General features: G+C 43.5%; 1 protein-coding gene and 1 long non-coding RNA gene across 3 annotated transcripts in view; one reads left to right on the top strand and one right to left on the bottom strand.

The window, feature by feature from the left end:
• Positions 1-19,998, top strand: part of LOC139396609 (polypeptide N-acetylgalactosaminyltransferase 1) — a 24,345-nt gene extending 4,347 nt beyond the window's left edge. The window contains exons 4-10 of the mRNA XM_071143566.1: positions 889-1,059; positions 8,196-8,313; positions 8,985-9,165; positions 13,342-13,481; positions 13,571-13,669; positions 15,151-15,285; positions 18,018-19,998. Coding sequence (XP_070999667.1) covers positions 889-1,059; positions 8,196-8,313; positions 8,985-9,165; positions 13,342-13,481; positions 13,571-13,669; positions 15,151-15,285; positions 18,018-18,164 — 991 coding nt within the window. The 3' untranslated portion in view covers positions 18,165-19,998. The remainder of the gene's footprint in view (positions 1-888; positions 1,060-8,195; positions 8,314-8,984; positions 9,166-13,341; positions 13,482-13,570; positions 13,670-15,150; positions 15,286-18,017) is intronic.
• A 242-nt stretch (positions 19,999-20,240) lies between these two features.
• LOC139396610 (uncharacterized) lies at positions 20,241-22,436 on the bottom strand. 2 transcript variants are annotated; one of them, XR_011630794.1, is made up of 4 exons: positions 21,970-22,436; positions 21,494-21,667; positions 21,366-21,449; positions 20,241-20,279 (listed from the first exon to the last, which is right to left on the bottom strand). It is a non-coding gene; the product is annotated as an uncharacterized lncRNA (long non-coding RNA). The 2 variants fall into 2 exon arrangements; XR_011630793.1 differs by having other exon boundaries at positions 21,366-21,667.
• Positions 22,437-25,133: the final 2,697 nt, after the last annotated feature.

The raw sequence follows: 25,133 nt of genomic DNA, 5'->3' as shown, positions 1-25,133 counted from the left end.
ATGGAGGGAGGATGGAGGAAGGGTCTGAACCCATTTTTCTCCCAGCGTACTCCAGCTTCTATCTTTCTACCCCTCTGTATGTCTTCTTATGGAGGGAGGATGGAGGAAGGGTCTGAACCCATTTTTCTCCCAGCGTACTCCAGCTTCTATCTTTCTACCCCTCTGTATGTCTTCTTATGGAGGAAGGGTCTGAACCCATTTTTCTCCCAGCGTACTCCAGCTTCTATCTTTCTACCCCTCTGTATGTCTTCTTATGGAGGAAGGGTTGCTCAGCCCATGGTCTGTAAACTCTACCATTGTGTGTTTCTCATGACTGGTGTCAATAAAACATTTCAACTTGGATAAATGTTGGGGTTAAGTGGGTTAAATCATCCTAGAAGTCACAGAGAGACATTTAACATGTCTTAATTCATATTTAAAAAATAATGTTTTGAGTTTTCCATGTGGTCTATTATTAAAGGATACTTCATTTAAGGAACTACCTACCTACTGTTGATTGACGTTTGTCTAGTGACTGGCAGGCTGTGTGTGTGTGTTGATTGACGTTTGTCTAGTGACTGGCAGGCTGTGTGTGTGTGTGTGTGTGTGTGTGTGTGTGTGTGTGTGTGTGTGTGTGTGTGTGTGTGTGTGTGTGTGTGTGTGTGTGTGTGTGTGTGTGTGTGTGTGTGTGTGTGTGTGTGTGTGTATACACACAGCATGATAGTAGTGGCAGGTGCAACACCAGACACTAGTAACTGCTGTTGTCAACACAGTAGAGGTCTGCAGATATTCTGGATATTAGAAGTGATTGAAATGATTAGGACTCACAAGTCCAAGCATCTACTCAACACTTTGTCATTGTGGGTCTAAAGGTCTTCTGATATGGCGGTGTGGGAATATGTGTTGCAGGAAAACGGTGGTGTGTCCCATCATCGACGTGATCAGTGATGACACGTTTGAGTACATGGCTGGTTCTGACATGACCTACGGAGGCTTCAACTGGAAGCTGAACTTCCGCTGGTACCCTGTACCCCAGAGAGAGATGGACCGCCGCAAGGGAGACCGCACTCTGCCCGTCCGGTAGGTAGGACACACTACCCATCTACAGCGCTGGCATAGAGACTGGGACGTAGACTCTCCTCGGCTCCAGTCAGTGAGGATATCATCCCTGCTTCTAACACTCTACTGAATCTAAATGTAATAGACTAGTAATAGTGGCATAGCTGGGACTTAGTTATAAGTTCTGTTTTCAGTCAAATACATGAGCTCAGTGTGGTGTAGCCGTGTTGCTGTGTTCCTGTGTAGTTGAGGATGGGGAAACTCTGGGAACATTCAGGAATTAAAACCCAGGGTTTGTTTTCGCTTGTCCCTCATCACCTCTTCCTGTTCATGTTCCCCACCAGTCCAACTGGGACTATCAGAGGCACATTCAGAGGTCCCGTTTCCATCACAACACAGGGAAAGAGACAGGTCTATTTGTGAGGTGACCTGGGTAAAGTAGTTTCAGTAAAACAACATGTTATTGAGTTTAGCCAGCTAATATCTTTAGCCAGCTAATATCAGCCGAGGTGTTTTTCTGTTTCCCTGTCTGCTCTGCTGAGGTGTTTTTCTGTGTATCTCTTTTGTTCGAGGCATGATTCACATCAGGCAATGTTTCTTGTGAATAGCAAACTCAAATGTTGTGAGTGTTTTGTATAGGGGAGGGCAACTCTAACCAACATCTCTAATCTCATATCATTGATTGGACTCCAGGTTAGCTTTTGGAGAAGTCATTAGCCTAGGGGTTCACATACTTTTCCCAACCTACACTGTGAATATTTTATTATGTATTCAATATAGACAAGAAAAATACAATCATTTATGTGTTATTAGTTTAAGCACACTGTTTGTGTCTATTGTAGTGATTTGATCTCAGATGAAGGTCAGATCAAATTTGATGATCAATTTATGCAGAAATCCAGGTAATTCCAAAGGGTTCACATACTTATTCCTGCCACTGTATATCCCTCCTTCTGAGAGACTGACAGGGAGAGAGATATTTCTTGCTTAGGCAATGTCAACTAATGTTTCCCATGCCAATAAAGCCCTTACATTGAATTGAATTGTATTGAGATGGAAAAACAGGAAAAAACAACTATCTCTGGAGGTCGACTTGATGTTTTGTGCCTCTGAAGATACCATCTCTACGGACAAACTTGTGATCTCTGTCGCAAACATGAAACCAGAATGTATTTGAGTGACTTTTCTTCTCTCTCCCCCTCTCCCCACCCTATCTCCCCCCTTGCTCCCACCCACCTCCCTCTCCTCTCTCTCTCCACTCCCCTCCCCTCTCGCTCCCTCTCTCTCTCTCCCTCCACTCTCTCCCTCCACTACTCTCCCCTCTCTCTCTCTCCCTCCCCTCTCTCTCTCTCTCTCTCTCTCTCTCTCTCTCTCTCCACTCTCTCTCTCCCTCCACTCTCTCCCCCTCTCTCTCTCTCCCTCCCCTCTCTCTCTCTTTCTCTCTCGTCGGAGTGCATGCTGGGAGTGAGTCGTCAAGCAGAGTGTTTGTGAGAGCGAATGGAATTTCTTTTCACTCTATTGGGTTTTGGTATGTACATATATATATATTGATTAGTTTAGTTGTTTTAAGGGTATATTGTTTAACTATCACTAAGCACGTATAGGGGTGGTGGGATCTTTGAGGTTGGTTTTTCGCGAGGGCACAACCAGCGGGTGGGGCTGGTTGCAATGGCCACTCGCGGAAATGTAGAGTTTGAAAAACTTAGTCGGAGGCATGGAGTAAAAATTCCTGCTGCGGCTGGGTGTTCAGTGGAAGAATGTAGCTTGGCTGTGGGTGCTATCATTGGGTATGATAGCATCAAATCAGCCTCAAGGATGAATAGCGCTGTAGTGATATTCTTAGATTCAATTGAAAAGGTGAATAAGATAGTTGAGAGGGGTGTTGTGTTGCGGGAGACACAGACGCCGGTATTTCCGCTTATGAATCCTGCGAAGAAAGTTATGCTTTCTAACGTGCCACCATTTGTTAGAGATGAAGTGTTAGAGCGAGAGTTATCTCGCCATGGTCAAATCGTATCTACAATAAAGAAGGTTCTTTTTGGATGCAAATCTCCGTTGTTGAAACATGTCGTGTCTCATAGGAGACAAGTGCATATGATTTTAAAAAAGGAAGGAGATGAACTGAATTTAGCGTTTAGTTTTAAGATTGATGGATTTGATTATGTCTTCTATGCATCTACTGAATCAATGAAATGTTTTGGATGTGGAAGAGAGGGGCATTTGGTGCGTAATTGTCCAGAGAATGAGCGCGCTGAGCCTGGTAGTAGCTTTGGTGCGGGTGCAACTAACGTACCACAGCGAAGGGATGAAAATACTACAGGTGTAGGGGAAGAGAGAAGGTGGGCAGATGTGGTTGGAAAAGTAGGAGAGGAAGGCATTGTGGATACGGGGGCAATTGTGGTAGATCAGAACAAAGAGGGAGGGGAAACAGTAGGTGAGATTGCGACTGCCGTCGCTGAGGTGGTGCTGGAAAATGAAATTGGAGGTCAAGAGGAGATTGAAATAACGGAAAAGGAAGCGGATGTTTTCAAAATACCGAGGAGTAAAAGGAAGAATTTAAGGGGTGGTTAAGGGTCTAATTCTAAGAGAAAGGTAGAGATGGATAAATCAGGTGAAGATGAACAGGTTGTAGAGATGGGGTTTTCTTCTGGGGAGGATAGCGAGAGTCATCTGACGCGTCACAACAATATAGTGAGATAGATGGGGTGGAAGGGAGGTATGGGATCGAGAAGATACGTCAATTTCTGAAGTTGACAAAAGGGAAGAAATATATGCAGGATTACAATGTAACTGATTTTTTCCCTGAACGTGAATTGTTTATTGAATCAGCAAAGTTTCTGATGTCAAAAATTACAGGGGGAGGTTTGAAAAGCCCTGAAATTGCTAGACTCAAGAAAGTGGTCACGAGAGTAATAAGTGATGCAAATTCTAAAGAAAATGAAAGAGTTCAGTTGCAGTTTTAACTCTGTAAAGAGATGTGGTGGCTGTATCTTCCTCTGTATTTTTTTCTTATCCATGAGCAGTTTTAAGATCTCTTCTTTAAACGTAAATGGGGCAAGAGATGTTAAAAAAAGAGCCATGGTGTATGAGTTAATGAGGGGAAAGGGAAGTGACATAATTTTTCTACAAGAAACGCATAGTAATTTGGAAAATGAAGTTATGTGGCAACAGGAGTGGGGGGGGGCAGTGGTGTGTAGTCATAAAAACTCAAAAAGTGGGGGTGTGGTTATCTTGTTCTCAAAAGGGTTTTTGCCTTTGTCATATGAGGTTGAAGAGGTAGTTGAGGGGAGGTTATTAAAAGTTAGAGCAAGGTATGAAAACATAAATATGTGTCTGATAAATGTATATGCCCCAGTGGTGACAGTTGAGAGGGTATGTTTTTTAGAGACATTATCAAATACCATTGAGAAATGTAACAAAGAAGATTATTTGTTTATTGCTGGGGATTTTAACTGCACAGTTAGCGATTTAGATAGAAATCACCAAGAACCTCATATAGCCTCAAGGACGTTTTTAAAACGCCTTATTGTAACAAATGAACTGTGTGATATTTGGCGGAGTCAACATGGAGGAACAAGGCAGTACACCTGGGCGCATGTGAGAGAGAACATCATCTCTATGGCCAGGTTAGATAGGTTTTATGTTTTTGAGCATCAATCTCAGGTCTGTAAATCAAGTGTGATAACTCCAGTGGGATTTTCTGATCATTGTTTAATAACAGAGGTGGTGTTCATTAACGATGTAAAACCTAAAAGCGCATACTGGCATTTTAATATAACTTTATTGAGTGATGCTCACTTCAGGAACTGTTTCAGTTTTTTTTTGGAGAGGTGGAGGTCTCAAAAGGACAGTTTTGTATCCCTTCAACAATGGTGGGATATAGGGAAAATCCAGATTCAACAATTTTGTAATCAATGCACGAGGAATGTCACCAAGGATATCACCAGATCAATGAAAGCCCTAGAGATTGAAATAGTGGAACTCATGACGTTGGTTGAGACCACAGGAGATCGAGGCCATACTCAGGCCCTCAAGAGGAGAAAAGCTGCATTGGCAGATCTGCTGGGTATCAGAGCACAGGGGGCACTGGTGAGAAGTAAATTTCAGGGCATATCTGAAATGGATGCCTCATCCAAATTTTTCTTTGGTTTAGAGAAAAAGAATGGACAAAGAAAAATTATTCATTGTCTCAAATCAGCTGTTGGACAAGAGCTCACTAGCCCTAGTGAAATTAGAAAGAGGGCAGTAGAGTTCTATGCTGAGCTCTACAAGTGTGAGTACAAAGAGGACAAAACAGTGACACAGCAGTTCTTTGATGGGCTCCCAAAGGTGCCTGTAGAAGCTCAGGTTGAGCTTGAGCAACCATTGTCTTTGCAGGATTTATACACTGCATTAAAAGGCATGGAAAATGGAAGGGCACCAGGCATTGATGGGCTTCCCGTTGACTTTTTTAAGTCTTTTTGGGATATGTTGGGAGAGGATTGGTTAGAAGTAGCTAATGATAGTTTAACCGGAGGGTTACTACCAATAAGCTGCAGAAGGGCTGTCCTCACCCTACTGCCTAAAAAGGGTGACCTGAGGGAGGTGAAGAACTGGAGGCCGGTGGCTTTATTGTGTACTGATTATAAGATATTGTCAAAGGCTTTGTCCAACAGGCTGAGGGAGGTGATGGGGCAAATCATACATACGGATCAGTCCTACTGTGTTCCTGGCAGGCAGATAGGGGATAACATTTCTCTGATTCGTGATTTTTTGGACGTCTCTAGGGCTATTGGGTTGGATGCTGGTCTAATTTCAATTGATCAGGAAAAGGCATTTGACCGAGTTGAACACCAATATTTATGGCACACGTTTGAGGCGTTTGGGTTCAGCTCTGGTTTTATTGCCATGATAAAGGTGATATATGGTGACATTGAAAGTGTATTGAAAGTTAACGGTGGTTTGAGTGCTCCTTTTAAAGTGTGTAGAGGTATTAGGCAGGGATGTTCTATGTCAGGGATGTTATATGCTATTGCTATAGAGCCACTACTAAATAGCATTAGAAGTCGCATTGCAGGGGTGTGCCTTTCAGAGGATATTCCTCCTATTCGTCTTTCAGCCTATGCTGATGATGTAGTTGTGCTAGTGAAAAATCAAGCGGAGGTGGATAGCTTGAGTCTAATGGTTGATCGTTTTAGGGGAATATCCTCTGCAAAGGTAAATTGGGAAAAGAGTTGTGCTTTACAGATTGGAGAATGGTCTGGAGGGATCATGGCTTTGCCAGGGGGGCTAGAATGGTGTAAGGGAGGTTTTAAGTATCTTGGAGTGTACCTAGGAGATGAGGGGACTATGGAAAAAAATTGGAGTGGGGTGGTTGAAATGGTGGAAGGGAGGATGAGGAAATGGCGTTGGTTACTATCTCGTATGTCATATAGGGGGCGCACTATTATAGTTAACAATGTGATTGCCTCTGCACTGTGGCATCGGTTGTCAGTTTTAGAACCACCATCTGGCCTTCTGGCTAAGATACAGGCAATTATTGTGGATTTCTTTTGGGATAAATATCACTGGGTTCCACAAAGTGTTTTGTATTTGTCAAAAGAGGAGGGGGGACAAGGTCTTGTACATCTTGCTAGTAGGGCTGCTGCTTTCCGGTTTCAGTTTATTCAAAGGTTGCTTTATGGACCGGAAAATGTGGTGTGGAGAGGGGTGGCAGGTCTTATATTACAGCGGGTTGGAGGATTAGGTTTAAAGAAGGCTTTATTTCTGGTTGATAGTAGCCAGATTTCTAGGGAGGGAGTACCTCCGTTTTACAGAGGCCTTCTCAGAGTGTGGAGCATAATGAAGGTGTCCAGACGAACTTCAGCGGAGTCAGTGCATTGGCTGTTGGAGGAACCTCTGGTGTATGGGGCAAGACTGGATTGTACAACTGCAGCTGTTCCACATTTCTCCAAGATTCTGGTGAAGGGGAAAATCATCACCTTAAGACAGTTAATGGCCATGGCTGGGCCCGCCTTAATGGATGGAAGACGGGTGGCAGAACATTTGGGGATGAGGTCGGAAAGGATTGTCGGACAAATGCTGGGGAGCTGTAGGAAGGCTCTGTCAGCGGAAGAATGGGGTATGCTTAGTAGCCACAAGAAGAAGGTGCAAGATGAAGACATCTCATTTCCAAAACTAGGGATTACACCAAATATCCCAGAGTCAGAAAGAAAGGCGTTATTGCTGGATTTGAGAGGGTAGGAGGAGGTGGGTTTGGATGAGGTGAATGGGAAGGAATTGTATAGAGGGTGTGTCAAGGTGTTGAATAAAGATAAATTGAAAAATAGAAAAGATACTCCATGGAGGGTAAAATTGGGCATTGATGACAAGGTAAAGCCAGCATGGAGAGCACTGTACAAGCCACCGTTACAAAAGGGTACTGGTGATATGCAATGGAGGGTTTTACATGGCATCATTGCAGTTAATGCTTTTGTATCTGTTATTAACTCAGATGTTAGAGATGGATGTCCTTTTTGTAATATAAGAGAAACCATTTTTCACTGTTTTATGGAGTGTGAGAGGATAAAACCGCTATTGGAAATGTTGGAATCTTTGTTTAAAGCTGTAGGGGAGTTTTTCAATAACACTGTTTTTATTTTGGGGTTTCAATATAGTAAACAACAGAAAAGAAAATGTCAAATGTTAAATTTTATTTTGGGACAAGCTAAGATGTCAATTTTTCTGAGTAGGAAACATAAGATAGAAACGGGATATGGGCAGGATGTAAGATGTGTTTTTAAAGGTTTAGTGAAAGCAAGAATAAAAGTAGATTTTGAGTTCTTTTCAGCTGTAAAAGATCTCCTATTATTTGAGGAGAAGTGGGCCTACGAAGGAGCGCTTTGTTTTGTAGAGGAGGGGAAATTATTTTTTGCTGATGAAATAAGTTGAATATATGTTATGTATTTATTTTTGTTTAGGAATTACATTTGTTGTTTCATTTCTGAAAAGGCAGTGTGTCATTATTTATGTTAACACTTGAGTAAAAAATAAAGGTTTTATAAAAACTCAAAACTCTCCCTCCCCTCTCTCTCTCTCTCTCTCTCTCCCTCTCTCTCTCTCTCTCTCTCTCTCTCTCTCTCTCTCCCTCCCCTCTCTCTCTCTCTCTCTCTCTCTCTCCCTCTCCCCTCTCTCTCCAGGACTCCTACCATGGCCGGTGGGTTGTTCTCTATAGACAGAGATTATTTCCAAGAGATAGGGACGTATGACGCAGGTATGGACATTTGGGGCGGAGAGAACCTGGAGATCTCCTTTAGGGTGAGTACACACATACACAGGGCACACACACACGCACACATACACAGGGCATGCAAGCACACACACACCAGCTATGCAAACTAGTTCACTTTTGGTGAAATTCACCGTTTTGAATCCAAAATAGGCGACCTACGTGAATCGTGTAGATCAGATGAGAAAAGTTTGGGAGGGGGAGCTTTGGATCACTACTGGCTGTAAGCGAACGAGCGATGCAGGTTTGTAAGCGAACGAGTGATGCACGTTTGGAGCAACTCTGTCTGTGTCCAAGGCTCAGCCAATCATTCACATAACAACAGAATGCAGAGAGAAGAGACAACCAATGTGCTAGTTACAGAATCAGGGCGCTCTGAAAGACAGCAGTAGGGTGCAGAGGCAGTTTGCCAGTTACAGCAGCGCGTCCCCTGGACGATGACAAAAAGATAGGTGAGAAGCCGGGTGATGAAGCACACTTCATGAGCTGTAACCGAAAAACAACTGGCATTTGGAAAGTTGGAGGTGAGGGAGAAAGTGTGGTGGTACAAGTATTGTTAGTGTTGCTAAGTATCTTGCTATAGTAGCTGGATGGAATTCTCCTTTAGCTAGCCAGAGAAATGTGCACCTACACACACACACACACACACAGGGTTGTGTAGTTATGTAGTTGTAACATGAGTGTTTCGGGTGTGTTGTAGATCTGGCAGTGCGGGGGGACGTTGGAGATCGTGACGTGTTCTCACGTGGGTCACGTGTTCCGGAAGGCCACGCCCTACACGTTTCCAGGGGGAACGGGTCAGATCATCAATAAGAACAACAGACGCCTGGCCGAGGTCTGGATGGACCAGTTCAAAAACTTCTTCTACATCATCTCCCCTGGTGAGTCTGAGGGAGGGGCGAGTTGCTGTGTGTCTGGGGGCTGTTTCAAAACAAAAGCCTTCTACATCATCTCCCCTGGTGAGTCTGAGGGAGGGGCGAGTTGCTGTGTGTCTGGGGGCTGTTTCAAAACAGAAGCCTTCTACATCATCTCCCCTGGTGAGTCTGAGGGAGGGGCGAGTTGCTGTGTGTCTGGGGGCTGTTTCAAAACAGAAGCCTTCTACATCATCTCCCCTGGTGAGTCTGAGGGAGGGGCGAGTTGCTGTGTGTCTGGGGGCTGTTTCAAAACAGAAGCCTTCTACATCATCTCCCCTGGTGAGTCTGAGGGAGGGGTGAGTTGCTGTGTGTCTGGGGGCTGTTTCAAAACAGAAGCCAGATATGTATTCTCCAATCAATCAATCAAATGTATTTATCAAGCCCTTTTTATATCAGCTGATGTCACAAAGTGCTGTACAGAAACCCAGCCTAAAACCCCAAACAGCAAGCAGTGCAGATGTAGAAGCACGGTGGCTAGGAAAAACTCCCTAGAAAGGCCAGAACCTAGGAAGAAACCTAGAGGGGAACCAGGCTATGTGGGGAGGCCAGTCCTCTTCTGGCTGTGCCGGGTGGAGATTATAACAGAACATGGCCAAGCTGTTCAAATGTTCATAGATGACCAGCATGGTCAAATAATAATAATCACAGTGGTTGTAGAGGGTGCAACAGGTCAGCACCTCGGGAGTAAATGTCAGTTGGCTTTTCATAGCCGATCATTCAGAGTTAAAGACAGCAGGTGTGGTAGAGAGAGAGAGTCGAAAACAGCAGGTCTGGGACAGGTAGCACGTCCGGTGAACAGGTCAGGGTTCCATTTCCGCAGGCAGAACAGTTGAAACTGGAGCAACAGCACGACTAGGTGAACTGGGGACAGCAAGGAGTCATCAGACCAGGTAATCCTGAGGCATGGTCCTAGGGCTCAGGTCCTCTGAGAGAAGAGAAAGAGAGAGAGAGAGAAAGGGGGAGAGAGAGAATTAGAGGGAGCATACTTAAGTTCACACAAGATGCCGGATAAGACAGGAACAATTCTCCAGATATAACAGACTGACCCTAGCCCCCCGATAAACTATTGCAGCATAATTACTGGAGGCTGAGATAGGAGGGGTCGGGAGACACTGTGGTCCCATCCAACTATACCCCCGGACAGGGCCAACCAGGCCCCCCATTAACAAGTGATGTTGCCATGGTGACCTGACAGAGCGAGGCGACGGGGGGGCAGAATAATTTCACGCTACACAGTCTCTATTAACCTTGCCATCTCACCACTGACAGACACACCCCTGCACAGATCAGGTAGAGGACAGGCGAGAACAAGGTCAAAGGTTCACCTCTCTTCCACTAACAGGAAGTTTAGTGTTCACTGCTTCCCCTTACTGTAATAACAATCCCTAATCCAGAGAATATCAAACACACTATGAGAAACATGTTTGTAAGATTCTTCCAGTCCTTTAGGTAGTTGGTGATTGTGACCATGGTGATGTGTGTTGGGTGTTTTCCACCACTACATAGACTAGCCAGTCAAATAGAAAAGTAGCCAGCCAGGCCGAAGCAGCTCTATTTCGGTGGTCTCTGGTACATTGTAACAACTTGATTCCATCTGAAATACACAGCGGAAATATTGAATACTTTATCGAGTTTATGTCCCAGATTGTAAAAAATGTGTTGCGGTTTTATGTAGAAAGACATGACTTTGCAATTGAAATGACAACAAAAGGATGAATTCAGTGTATTGTTCCTTGTTTTGGTATTGTTAGTTGTCTAGGTCTATGCCTATATGACCAGGACTATTTTCTATGTAGGAGAATATTAAACCTTTTTTTAGCATTTAACCAGTGTTCTCTTGATTTAAAGTGGTATTTACACTTTTACTACAACATATGGATTGCCACAATTATTTGTTCTTCAAATGATGTATTTTATTAAAACAGAAAAATGAAGTAAATAGCCCACCTTATCTAGAACAATATATTTAAGGTTTTGTTTTTCCAGGTTTCCATTTTCCCCGTTTTCACTCTCAAAATCACATTGGATGTTCTAAATACAGAACAATGCTTAAACCACATCAGGAGACTTCTGAGGTCTGGGATAAATCTGATACTTGTCTTTTCGGGGTGTATTTACCCTTTAAGTCAAGTGTGCAGCTAGCAAGAGGCTGTTGTTGAGCAGGGTTTTTATAGCCACATATGATGGTAGATGAAACAAACACCCACTGGGTTGATGAAATAACCCTGATATCATTCTGCCAGGGAAGCTAGGCTACTTTGTAGTTAACATTTCATTGAGGAGTTTTTTGGGAGCCTTTCCATCTACCAGAAGACATTAGCTTCATCGCTAACGGTTACACAAAGTGGTAGACTCGTGCATTGCAGAAACAGACAGGGGCGTTCTCGTTGCCTCTTGACTTAGATAGTTGCAGGAAATACGAATCAGTGATGCATTCTGTTCCTGTCTTATGATAATTTGGGGGAAGTTTAAGGTCAATACATTTGTGAATATTGTTGAATTCCGTTTTAATGCCTGGGTTTCTTGAGGGCCTAATTATCATATTTTGACCAGAATGAGGCTCTCCACTGTCTATTGTTCCTTCAGTGATGATTCATCATCTTCATCGAATGTTTTCATAATTTATCTGCAGATAATTGCCAAACATTAGGAAGCCAAACTATGCAAATTAGGGAGCCAAATGAACGTCTCTCCGATGCCATTCGGTAGGCTACAGACTGACGAGATGAGTCACTCACTTTATCGTCCCTGTCTGGCAAGCCCCGACATCCTAGGAAAGGAAACCTAGGAAATCCTTAGGTTGACTTGCCACGATGCGACAACATGGACATATAACCATGTTGAATGGCAAGGGATGTAGGAGATTGAATTTATTCAGTCAGTTTGACACTTTTTATAAACTAGTCAACACTTGCTGTACAGTTGTCAATCAGCACACAGTAAATAGCCTAGGCCGCTCCCTGTGGCTGGCTGTCACGTTCGTTTGTAGAGACGGATCAAGGCGCAGCGAATGTTGAGTTCCACAGAATTATTTCATAGTGAAACTTAGCAACAACAAACCAATAAACTAACAACGAAACGTGACTACGTGGTGCACAAACACACAACAATAAACTAACAATGAAATGTGACTACGTGGTGCACAAACACACAACAATAAACTAACAATGAAATGTGACTACGTGGTGCACAAACACACAACAATAAACCAACAATGAAATGTGACTACGTGGTGCACAAACACACAACAATAAACTAACAATGAAATGTGACTACGTGGTGCACAAACACACAACAATAAACTAACAATGAAACGTGACTACGTGGTGCACAAACACACAACAATATCCCATAAAACACAGGTGGAAAAAGGCTACCTAAATATGATCCCCAATGAGAGACAACGATTACCAGCTGCCTCTAATTGGGAATCATACCAATCACCAACATAGAAATAATAACCCAGAACCCCACATAGAAATAACTAACTAGAACAACCCCCAGTCACACCCTGACCTACTACACCATAGAGAAATAATGTCTCTCTATGGTCAGGGCGTGACTCTGGTTATGGGAAACGTAAAAGAAAATCAATGATTTTGTGTCAGTAAACAATAATTAGGCTAAGTCATGGATTTCCACACGTCGTTACCAGTTACAGTACATGGGATATGCAAATTCACGAGAATCATGCTCTCTCCCACAGGTGTAAAGAAATTCGACTGCAACCAGAAATCTGTAGGCTATATAATGACGAGATGCTCATGGCTCCTCCCTACCAATGGGAGTCGTTGTCCCAAAGATGGGAAGGCAGGTGACAAGCTTAGGTCCAAAATAAGACCATAGAAAAGCATTGGACAGATTTTGGCGAGCGTGAAACCTCTCACTTTGCCTCTTCCTCTCTGCTGAATTTCCCTGTCATCACTCACTTTGTGACTGACCGGCGCCTGTCCTATAAATAGATCGCTAGAAGATGCATATCGTTCATCCTAGCGGGGGAGGGCTCAATGGACTAGCGAACTGAAACTTTTAAATGAAAAGTAGCCTAGTTATTATGAAGTGGAAAATGTAGCTGGCTAAAAATGAATCTGTAACCGGCTGATTAGCCGACAGCTGACGCTAATGGAAAACACTGTGTTTCAGGTGTGACGAAGGTGGACTATGGTGACATCACGTCTCGCTCGTCTCTGAGACAGAAGCTGCAGTGTAAACCTTTCAGCTGGTACCTGGAGAACGTCTATCCTGACTCCCAGATACCACGACACTACTACTCACTGGGAGAGGTGCACCCACGCTGAACATACAACACACACACACTAAACACACACACATTCAATCAGTGATAATTGTTGGCTGTGTGTTGTTCTGTCAGATCCGTAACGTGGAGACTAACCAGTGTCTGGACAACATGGCCCGGAAGGAGAACGAGAAAGTTGGCATCTTCAACTGCCATGGCATGGGAGGAAACCAGGTAATTAGAACTGCCATGGCATGGGAGGAAACCAGGTAATTAGAACAGCCATGGCATGGGAGGAAACCAGGTAATTAGAACAGCCATGGCATGGGAGGAAACCAGGTAATTAGAACAGCCATGGCATGGGAGGAAACCAGGTAACTAGAACTGTCATGGCATGGGAGGAAACCAGGTAACTAGAACTGCCATGGCATGGGAGGAAACCAGGTATCTAGAACTGCCATGGCATGGGAGGAAACCAGGTATCTAGAACTGCCATGGCATGGGAGGAAACCAGGTATCTACTGTCATGGCATGGGAGGAAACCAGGTAACTAGAACTGCCATGGCATGGGAGGAAACTAGGTAACTAGAACTGCCATGGCATGGGAGGAAACCAGGTAACTAGAACTGCCATGGCATGGGAGGCAACCAGGTAACTAGAACTGCCATGGCATAGGAGGATTCCAGGTAACTAGAACTGCCATAACATGGGAGGCAACCAGATAACAGTCGCAAACCAAGTATCTAGAACTGCCATGGCATGGGAGGAAACCAGGTAACTAGAACTGCCATGGCATGGGAGGAAACCAGGTAACTAGAACTGCCATAACATGGGAGGAAACCAGGTATCTAGAACTGCCATGGCATGGGAGGAAACCAGGTAACTAGAACAGCCATGGCATGGGAGGATACCAGGTAATTAGATTGGCCATGGCATGGAAGGAAACCAGGTATCTAGAACTGCCATGGCATGGGAGGAAACCAGGTATCTAGAACTGCCATGGCATGGGAGGAAACTAGGTAACTAGAACTGCCATGGCATGGGAGGAAACCAGGTATCTAGAACTGCCATGGCATGGGAGGAAACCAAGTAACTAGAACTGCCATGGCATGGGAGGAAACCAGGTATCTACTGCCATGGCATGGGAGGAAACCAGGTAACTAGAACTGCCATGGCATGGGAGGCAACCAGGTAACTAGAACTGCCATGGCATGGGAGGAAACCAGGTAACTAGAACTGCCATGGCATGGGAGGAAACCAGGTATCTGGAACTGCCATGGCATGGGAGGAAACCAGGTAACTAGAAGTGCCATGGCATGGGAGGAAACAAGGTAACTAGAACTGCCATAGCATGGGAGGACACCGGGTAACTAGAACTGCCATAGCATGGGAGGAAACCAGGTAACTAGAACTGCCATAGCATGGGAGGAAACCAGGTAACTAGAACTGCCATGGCATGGGAGGAAACCAGGTATCTAGAACTGCCATAGCATGGGAGGACACCGGGTAACTAGAACTGCCATGGCATGGGAGGAAACCGTAACTGATCAACTGAGGACAGGACAACAGTAATGAGATTACCTTTGGTGTTTATCATAGTGACATTAACCTGAGCAACTTCTCTGACCTCAGAGGAGAGAGATACAATGTGAATGACATAAGAGAGAGAGAGAGGTCTCTTGTCTTCCCGTCTGACCGTGTGTCGTCCCCTGTAGGTGTTCAGCTACACGGCCAATAAAGAGATAAGGACAGATGACCTGTGTCTAGACGTGTCCAAACTCAACGGTCCTGTCATGATGCTCAAGTGTCATCACCTCAAAGGAAACCAGCTCTGGGAGTATGACCCCATGGTATGTCTGTCTGTCAACAGTAAACAACCCCTCCTTGTCTTTTCTTACTACCACTGACCCTGCTGAGTGTGCTAGTTGTTGTTTTACCTAGCTACCTTAAAGTAACTGTCAAGTGTTTCCACATTTCTATTAAATATGTCATATAATTCATTACAATATGAGTGAAATATATAGTTTTCCTTCCAATTTTTTATTTATGAAGTATGATATAAAGCTGATTTTCTGTATTGGAATGGTGTGGCCCTACCCCAACAACTGAATGGTGTGGGCGTATACAAGTCATTCAAATTATTCACGCGAGTAGATCGCTGATTGGCCAGTGCATCCTCAGGAGGATGACATCATCATCAATGAGGAAATAGCAAGCATTTTTTAAAACTGTCTTTTTGACATACCAGATTGAAGTGTTTTTCCTTTAATTTTATGCTTTGGCCACATGAATATAGGATGAGTCCACAACATATGGGTATGAGTTATCAGAATATTCACTTTTAAAAGTCAGATTTTCACAGGACAGTTACTTTAAGATGAATGCACTTTTAAACTGTAAGTTGATCTGGGTAAGAGCGTCGCTATTTAAAAAAAAAAAAAATTATCTGTCTGTCGTCTCTGTAGAAGTTGACCCAGGTCTGTTTCTCTGTCTGTTGTCTCTGTAGAAGTTGACCCAGGTCTGTTTCTCTGTCTGTTGTCTATATAGAAGTTGACCCAGGTCTGCTTCTCTGTCTGTTGTCTCTGTAGAAGTTGACCCAGGTCTGTTTCTCTGTCTGTTGTCTCTGTAGAAGTTGACCCAGGTCTGTTTCTCTGTCTGTTGTCTCTGTAGAAGTTGACCCAGGTCTGTTTCTCTGTTGTGTCTGTAGAAGTTGACCCAGGTCTATTTCTCTGTCTGTTGTCTCTGTAGAAGTTGACCCAGGTCTGTTTCTCTGTCTGTCGTCTCTGTAGAAGTTGACCCAGGTCTGTTTCTCTGTCTGTTGTCTCTGTAGAAGTTGACTCAGGTCTGTTTCTCTGTCTGTTGTCTCTGTAGACGTTGACTCAGGTCTGTTTCTCTGTCTGTTGTCTCTGTAGAAGTTGACCCAGGTCTGTTTCTCTGTCTGTTGTCTCTGTAGAAGTTGACCCAGGTCTGTTTCTCTGTTGTGTCTGTAGAAGTTGACTCAGGTCTGTTTCTCTGTCTGTCGTCTCTGTAGAAGTTGACCCAGGTCTGTTTCTCTGTCTGTTGTCTCTGTAGAAGTTGACCCAGGTCTGTTTCTCTGTCTGTTGTCTCTGTAGAAGTTGACCCAGGTCTGTTTCTCTGTCTGTTGTCTCTGTAGAAGTTGACCCAGGTCTATTTCTCTGTCTGTTGTCTCTGTAGAAGTTGACCCAGGTCTGTTTCTCTGTCTGTAGTCTCTGTAGAAGTTGACCCAGGTCTGTTTCTCTGTCTGTTGTCTCTGTAGAAGTTGACCCAGGTCTGTTTCTCTGTCTGTTGTCTCTGTAGAAGTTGACCCACATCTGTTTCTCTGTCTGTTGTCTCTGTAGAAGTTGACCCAGGTCTGTTTCTCTGTCTGTTGTCTCTGTAGAAGTTGACCCAGGTCTGTTTCTCTGTTGTCTCTGTAGGAGTTGACTCAGGTCTGTTTCTCTGTCTGTTGTCTCTGTAGAAGTTGACCCAGGTCTGTTTCTCTATTGTCTCTGTAGAAGTTGACTCAGGTCTGTTTCTCTGTCTGTTGTCTCTGTAGAAGTTGACTCAGGTCTGTTTCTCTGTCTGTTGTCTCTGTAGAGGTTGACCCAGGTCTGTTTCTCTGTTGTCTCTGTAGAAGTTGACCCAGGTTTTTTTCTCTGTCTGTTGTCTCTGTAGAAGTTGACCCAGGTCTGTTTCTCTGTTGTCTCTGTAGGAGTTGACTCAGGTCTGTTTCTCTGTCTGTTGTCTCTGTAGAAGTTGACCCAGGTCTGTTTCTCTGTTGTCTCTGTAGAAGTTGACTCAGGTCTGTTTCTCTGTCTGTTGTCTCTGTAGAAGTTGACCCAGGTCTGTTTCTCTGTCTGTTGTCTCTGTAGAAGTTGACCCAGGTTTGTTTCTCTGTCTGTTGTCTCTGTAGAAGTTGACCCAGGTCTGTTTCTCTGTCTGTTGTCTCTGTAGAAGTTGACCCAGGTCTGTTTCTCTGTTGTCTCTGTAGAAGTTGACTCAGGTCTGTTTCTCTGTCTGTTGTCTCTGTAGAGGTTGACTCAGGTCTGGTTCTCTGTCTGTTGTCTCTGTAGAAGTTGACCCAGGTCTTTTTCTCTGTCTGTTGTCTCTGTAGAAGTTGACCCAGGTCTGTTTCTCTGTTGTCTCTGTAGGAGTTGACTCAGGTCTGTTTCTCTGTCTGTTGTCTCTGTAGAGGTTGACCCAGGTCTGTTTCTCTGTTGTGTCTGTAGAAGTTGACTCAGGTCTGTTTCTCTGTCTGTTGTCTCTGTAGAAGTTGACCCAGGTCTGTTTCTCTGTCTGTTGTCTCTGTAGAAGTTGACCCAGGTCTGTTTCTCTGTTGTCTCTGTAGAAGTTGACTCAGGTCTGTTTCTCTGTCTGTTGTCTCTGTAGAAGTTGACCCTGGTCTGTTGTCTCTGTAGAAGTTGACTCAGGTCTGTTTCTCTGTCTGTTGTCTCTGTAAAAGTTGACCCTGGTCTGTTTCTCTGTCTGTTGTCTCTGTAGAAGTTGACCCAGGTCTGTTTCTCTGTCTGTTGTCTCTATAGAAGTTGACCCAGGTCTGTTTCTCTGTCTGTTGTCTCTGTAGAAGTTGACCCTGATCCACGTCAATAGTAACCAGTGTCTGGACAAGGCCAGTGAGGAGGACAGCCAGGTGCCCAGCGTCAGAGACTGTACACACACTCGCTCTCAACAGTGGCTGCTGCGCAACGTCACGCTGCCTGAGATTTTCTGACCGCCGCCTACACACACACACACACACACACACACACACACACACACACACTGACGGAGAGAGTGAGAGGAGGGAAGAGGAGGAGGGCAGAAGGGACAGTGCACGCTGAATGGGATGAAGCAGGGCCCTTCTATGGTGTCTGGGAGAGGGAACATGTTTGGACTCAATGGAGGAGAGACTCATACTTTTATGAAGAGAGACTGGTGATGTTTTAAAGAGAGAGACCTGCTCCTGGAGAGACATGTTGTTAAAGAGAGAGAGAGACTCACAGAGAGAACTTCCATGGACAAGGCAGTCTCCCCAACGCTGCAAACTCATCACTTGTGTTTACCTGTGCGTGTGCGTGTGCGTGTGCGTGTGCGTGTGTGTGTGTGTGCAAATGCGTTCTCAAGTAAAGGTGTGTGAAAATATTTTTTTCATTGAGTTTTGAAATGAACTCTGTTGAACTCATATGAAGGAAGGGTGTGTGTGTGTTTGAGCGAGCATGCGTGTACATGTGTTGGGATATGCCCTCCTGTTGCAGTATTGTATGACTGTGCATGTATGAGAACAGCCCCATACAGTCGCACCTAGCAGTGTATGTCTCCCTCTAGTGTTCCTCCCCTGAGTTGCAGCCTAAAGAGGGACTCAGAGAGAGGAGATGGAGACAGAGAGGGAGGGGGGACACAGAGAGAGGAGACAGAGAGGGAGGGGGGACTCAGAACTCTCCAGAGAAGCACCGAGGAACAATGCGCTGAACCACAAACTGAACTGAATCCCTAATTGACAGACCTGCACTCCTACAGACAGATATAGAGACAGAAATAATATGTTTGTGATATACTGAGATTTCTATGTAGACTTTTTTTACATGTCTTTGTTTATTACTGTGAGAGTTCCACAGAGCAGCGACTGTAGTTTATCTGTCTGTTTATGTCTTTAAGGTAAAGTGTTTAACATAGAGCTAATACGGCTGCTGGTTGACGTTGCCCTTAGTCACAGATCAAGAATCAGCTTACCCTCCCCTAATCCTAATGTTAACCATTATGGGTAGGAAACAAGAACTGATCTTAGATCAGTGTCAGGAGGCAACCTGATCCTCCTCCGCTAATACACACGTGTACACACACGGCCCTGGGTCTCTGCATATCTAATGTGATGGATCTAATGATCACAGTAACACACAGACACACACATAAATAATCCCACATACAAACACAGGTTACACACGTACACACAAACAGAAATAAACACACATACATACACAGGTTACACACGTACAAACAGAAATAACACACATTCAAACACAGGTTACACACGTACACACATACACAAACAGAAATAACACACATTCAAACACAGGTTACACACGTACACACATACACAAACAGAAATAACACACAAGCTGAACTAGACTGTCACTTTAATCTTCTCTATCATATCTTCTTCCTGAAGACGTCCTGATAAAACACTCCAATGGCTCCATCCTCCATTGTGTGTGTGTGTGTGTGTGTGTGTGTGTGTGTGTGTGTGTGTGTGTGTGTGTGTGTGTGTGTGTGTGTGTGTGTGTGTGTGTGTGTGTGTGTGTGTGTGTGTGTGTGTGTGTGTGTGTGTGTGTGTGTGTGTGTGTGTGTGTGGCGCTAACTCCATGCTAACCCCAGCCCGTCAACTCCACTCTTATCAGCACATCAGTTTAATGCGGTTTCTATATCACTGAACAGCACAGTGGAGCTGCATAGACTGACCAGAGGTCAGTTAAGGGCAGTATCTCTGTTTCATACATTGACTTCTATGCTTTGTATGGTTAGAATAATATGGAGGCGGTTCAGGAATGCAGTAAGTGTTTGATCATGAATGTGGGAGAGGGATGTAAAGGTGTCCTACAGTATCACACTCCATAACCACTTATATCTTTCTGGTCAACACAGACCTCTACTCATATCACTCCTTTACTTAACATCTCAACACCTTTCTGCTCATATCACTCCTTTACTTAACATTTCAACACAGACCTCTCTACTCATATCACTCCTTTACTTAACATCTCAACACCTTTCTGCTCATATCACTCCTTTACTTAACATTTCAACATAGACCTCTCTACTCATATCACTCCTTTACTTAACATCTCAACACCTTTCTGCTCATATCACTCCTTTACTTAACATTTCAACACAGACCTCTGCTCATATCACTTCTTTACTTAACATTTCAACACAGACCTCTACTCATATCACTCCTTTACTTAACATTTCAACACAGACCTTTCTGCTCATATCACTCCTTTACTTAACATTTCAACACAAACCTCTCTACTCATATCACTCCTTTACTTAACATTTCAACACAGACCTTTCTGCTCATATCACTCCTTTACTTAACATTTCAACACAGACCTCTACTCATATCACTCCTTTACTTAACATTTCAACACAGACCTTTCTGCTCATATCACTCCTTTACTTAACATTTCAACACAGACCTCTCTACTCATATCACTCCTTTACTTAACATTTCAACACAGACCTCTGCTCATATCACTCCTTTACTTAACATTTCAACACAGACCTCTACTCATATCACTCCTTTACTTAACATTTCAACACAGACCTTTCTGCTCATATCACTCCTTTACTTAACATCTCAACACAGACCTCTACTCATATCACTCCTTTACTTAACATTTCAACACAGACCTTTCTACTCATATCACTCCTTTACTTAACATTTCAACACAGACCTTTCTGCTCATATCACTCCTTTACTTAACATCTCAACACAGACCTTTCTGCTCATATCACTCCTTTACTTAACATTTCAACACAGACCTCTCTGCTCATATCACTCCTTTACTTAACATTTCAACACAGACCTTTCTGCTCATATCACTCCTTTACTTAACATCTCAACACAGACCTTTCTGCTCATATCACTCCTTTACTTAACATTTCAACACAGACCTCTCTGCTCATATCACTCCTTTACTTAACATTTCAACACAGACCTTTCTGCTCATATCACTCCTTTACTTAACATTTCAACACAGACCTTTCTGCTCATATCACTCCTTTACTTAACATTTCAACACAGACCTCTCTACTCATATCACTCCTTTACTTAACATTTCAACACAGACCTCTACTCATATCACTCCTTTACTTAACATTTCAACACAGACCTTTCTGCTCATATCACTCCTTTACTTAACATCTCAACACAGACCTTTCTGCTCATATCACTCCTTTACTTAACATTTCAACACCTTTCTGCTCATATCACTCCTTTACTTAACATTTCAACACAGACCTTTCTGCTCATATCACTCCTTTACTTAACATTTCAACACAGACCTCTCTACTCATATCACTCCTTTACTTAACATTTCAACACAGACCTCTCTACTCATATCACTCCTTTACTTAACATTTCAACACAGACCTTTCTGCTCATATCACTCCTTTACTTAACATTTCAACACAGACCTCTGCTCATATCACTTCTTTACTTAACATTTCAACACAGACCTCTACTCATATCACTCCTTTACTTAACATTTCAACACAGACCTTTCTGCTCATATCACTCCTTTACTTAACATTTCAACACAGACCTTTCTGCTCATATCACTCCTTTACTTAACATTTCAACACAGACCTCTCTACTCATATCACTCCTTTACTTAACATTTCAACACCTTTCTGCTCATATCACTCCTTTACTTAACATTTCAACACAGACCTTTCTGCTCATATCACTCCTTTACTTAACATTTCAACACAGACCTTTCTGCTCATATCACTCCTTTACTTAACATTTCAACACAGACCTTTCTGCTCATATCACTCCTTTACTTAACATTTCAACACAGACCTCTGCTCATATCACTTCTTTACTTAACATTTCAACACAGACCTTTCTGCTCATATCACTCCTTTACTTAACATTTCAACACCTTTCTGCTCATATCACTCCTTTACTTAACATTTCAACACAGACCTCTCTACTCATATCACTCCTTTACTTAACATTTCAACACAGACCTCTCTACTCATATCACTCCTTTACTTAACATTTCAACACCTTTCTGCTCATATCACTCCTTTACTTAACATTTCAACACAGACCTCTACTCATATCACTCCTTTACTTAACATTTCAACACAGACCTTTCTGCTCATATCACTCCTTTACTTAACATTTCAACACAGACCTCTCTACTCATATCACTCCTTTACTTAACATTTCAGCACAGACCTCTACTCATATCACTCCTTTACTTAACATTTCAACACAGACCTTTCTGCTCATATCACTCCTTTACTTAACATTTCAACACAGACCTTTCTGCTCATATCACTCCTTTACTTAACATTTCAACACAGACCTCTCTACTCATATCACTCCTTTACTTAACATTTCAACACAGACCTCTCTACTCATATCACTCATTTACTTAACATTTCAACACAGACCTCTCTACTCATATCACTCATTTACTTAACATTTCAACACAGACCTCTCTACTCATATCACTCCTTTACTTAACGTTCCACTTATCATTTTGGTTAACCTCTTCTTTTTAGTTTTTTTTTGTATCACACGCTTTTATCAGTTTGCCAGTCTGAGAGTTTGCCACTCAGTTTGCCAGTCTATCATTAACTATTTCAACCTCCTCTGTTGGGGGAGGGGTTTACACACGGTTCTGACATTTCATTGGCTCATCTTTGCTGTGGAGGTGGGTGGGGGGGGGCTTTACTTGACGGATTCATGTTTGATTGAATGACTGTACGATAAAGATGTGTGATTTCTGATTGGTGGGTTTTGACTGTGAGACGGGCGAGGACTGTTTGTATGTAAAGGATCGACTCTAGTCGGGGTGGGGTTTGTTTGATTGACAGCTGTATGAGTTATATCCAGGCTTCCACACTGAGCTGTTTCAAACGTTGTAGAAATAAAAGTCAGAACGTTTACAGAACACCACAACGACAACATGGACTCCTGTCTCTCTCTTTACTCACATATTCATGAGACAACAGATTATCTTGAACTCCGCCAGTGATCAGTCCACCAGTGATCAGTCCACCAGTGATCAGTCCACCAGTGATGAGTCCACCAGTGCTGGTCTGACCTAAAGAGATGTGTTCTATTTCTATGGTTGATTCTGTGTTTCTTGACTGATCATGCTGAGAACAACATTAATGGCAGTGTTTTTTTACACCCATTTTGTCTGTTAGTGACCTTTCAACCTTTGAAATCTTGTAACAACAAGAGATGATGTTATAAAGTAATATAGTCTCTGTTAAACTTTACCCACCCACCCACCCTTACCCAGTTTTTAAGATGATATGATAGATTGTATGATGGACTGATGCCATCACACATACACTGGAGAGAGGAGAGAAGAACCCTACGGTAAGAGCTGCCTCCTAATTCTGACATCTGTATGAACTTGATAGTGATTATATGAAAGGTGAATATTGAGACCTAGGTCTCTTTTTCAAATGTATAATACAACATACATTTCTCCACAATTAAGACCCCAGTCAATACTTGAACTTGCCTGAACGTCACCAGAACATCAAGATGTATTTTGTTCTAGCAATACAGTGCATTAAAACTAAAAGCAGATGTACCTAGCCCAGAGACCTGGGTTCAGCTAAATGGCGTCTGTAATATAACCTCAGGTTCACCTTCGAAGAAAAGAAAAATAAAAGTTAAGTTGGTCGTGTGTGGCTCAGTTGGTAGAGCATGTCAGTTACAACGCCAGGGTTGTGGGTTCAATTCCCACGGGACCAGTACAAACAAAATATGAAGATGTATGTACTCACTACTGTAAGTTGCTCTGGATAAGAGCGTCTATGTAAGATTTGTTTATCCCAGAGGGGGCTGCAGTACTTATAGATCAGGGCTCTCCAGCCCTGTTCCTGGAGAGATACAGCCCTGTAGGTTATAACTCCAACCCTGTTCCTGGAGAGATACAGCCCTGTACGTTTTAACTCCAACCCTGTTCCTGGATAGCTACAGCCCTGTAGGTTTTAACTCCAACCCTGTTCCTGGAGAGCTACAGCCCTGTAGGTTATAACTCCAGCCCTGTTCCTGGAGAGCTACAGCCCTGTAGGTTATAACTCCAACCCTGTTCCTGGAGAGCTACAGCCCTGTAGGTTATAACTCCAACCCTGTTCCTGGAGAGCTACAGCCCTGTACGTTTTAACTCCAACCCTGTTCCTGGAGAGCTACAGCCCTGTAGGTTTTCACGCCAACCTGATTCAGCTTATCAACCAGAAAATTATTAGAATCAGGTGTGCTAGATTATGGTTGGATCGAAAACCTACAGGACGGTAGCTCTCCAGGAACATGGTTGGAGTTAAAACCTACAGGACTGTATCTCTACAGGAACAGGGTTGGAGTTAAAACCTACAGGACTGTATCTCTCCAGGAACATGGTTGAAGTTAAAACCTACAGGACTGTATCTCTCCAGGAACAGGGTTGGAGTTAAAACCTACAGGACTGTATCTCTCCAGGAACAGGGCTGGAGTTAAAACCTACAGGAGAGTAGCTCTCCAGGAACAGGGTTGGAGTTAAAACCTACAGGAGGGTAGCTCCAGGAACAGGGCTGGAGTTAAAACCTACAGGAGAGTAGCTCTCCAGGAACAGGGTTGGAGTTAAAACCTACAGGAGGGTAGCTCTCCGTGAACAGGGTTGGAGTTAAAACCTACAGGACTGTAGCTCTCCAGGAACAGGACTGGAGTTAAAACCTACAGGACTGTATCTCTCCAGGAACAGGGTTGGAGTTAAAACCTACAGGAGGGTAGCTCTCCAGGAACAGGGTTGGAGTTAAAACCTACAGGAGGGTAGCTCTCCAGGAACATGGTTGGAGTTAAAACCTACAGGACTGTAGCTCTACAGGAACAGGGTTGGAGTTATAACCTATAGGACTGTAGCTCTCCAGGAACATTGTTGGAGTTAAAACCTACAGGACTATAGCTCTC

This window comes from Oncorhynchus clarkii, unplaced genomic scaffold (genome assembly GCF_045791955.1).
Source record: "Oncorhynchus clarkii lewisi isolate Uvic-CL-2024 unplaced genomic scaffold, UVic_Ocla_1.0 unplaced_contig_13599_pilon_pilon, whole genome shotgun sequence".
NCBI classification, from domain to species: Eukaryota; Metazoa; Chordata; class Actinopteri; order Salmoniformes; family Salmonidae; genus Oncorhynchus; species Oncorhynchus clarkii.
This window is presented reverse-complemented; position numbering and strand designations above follow the sequence as displayed.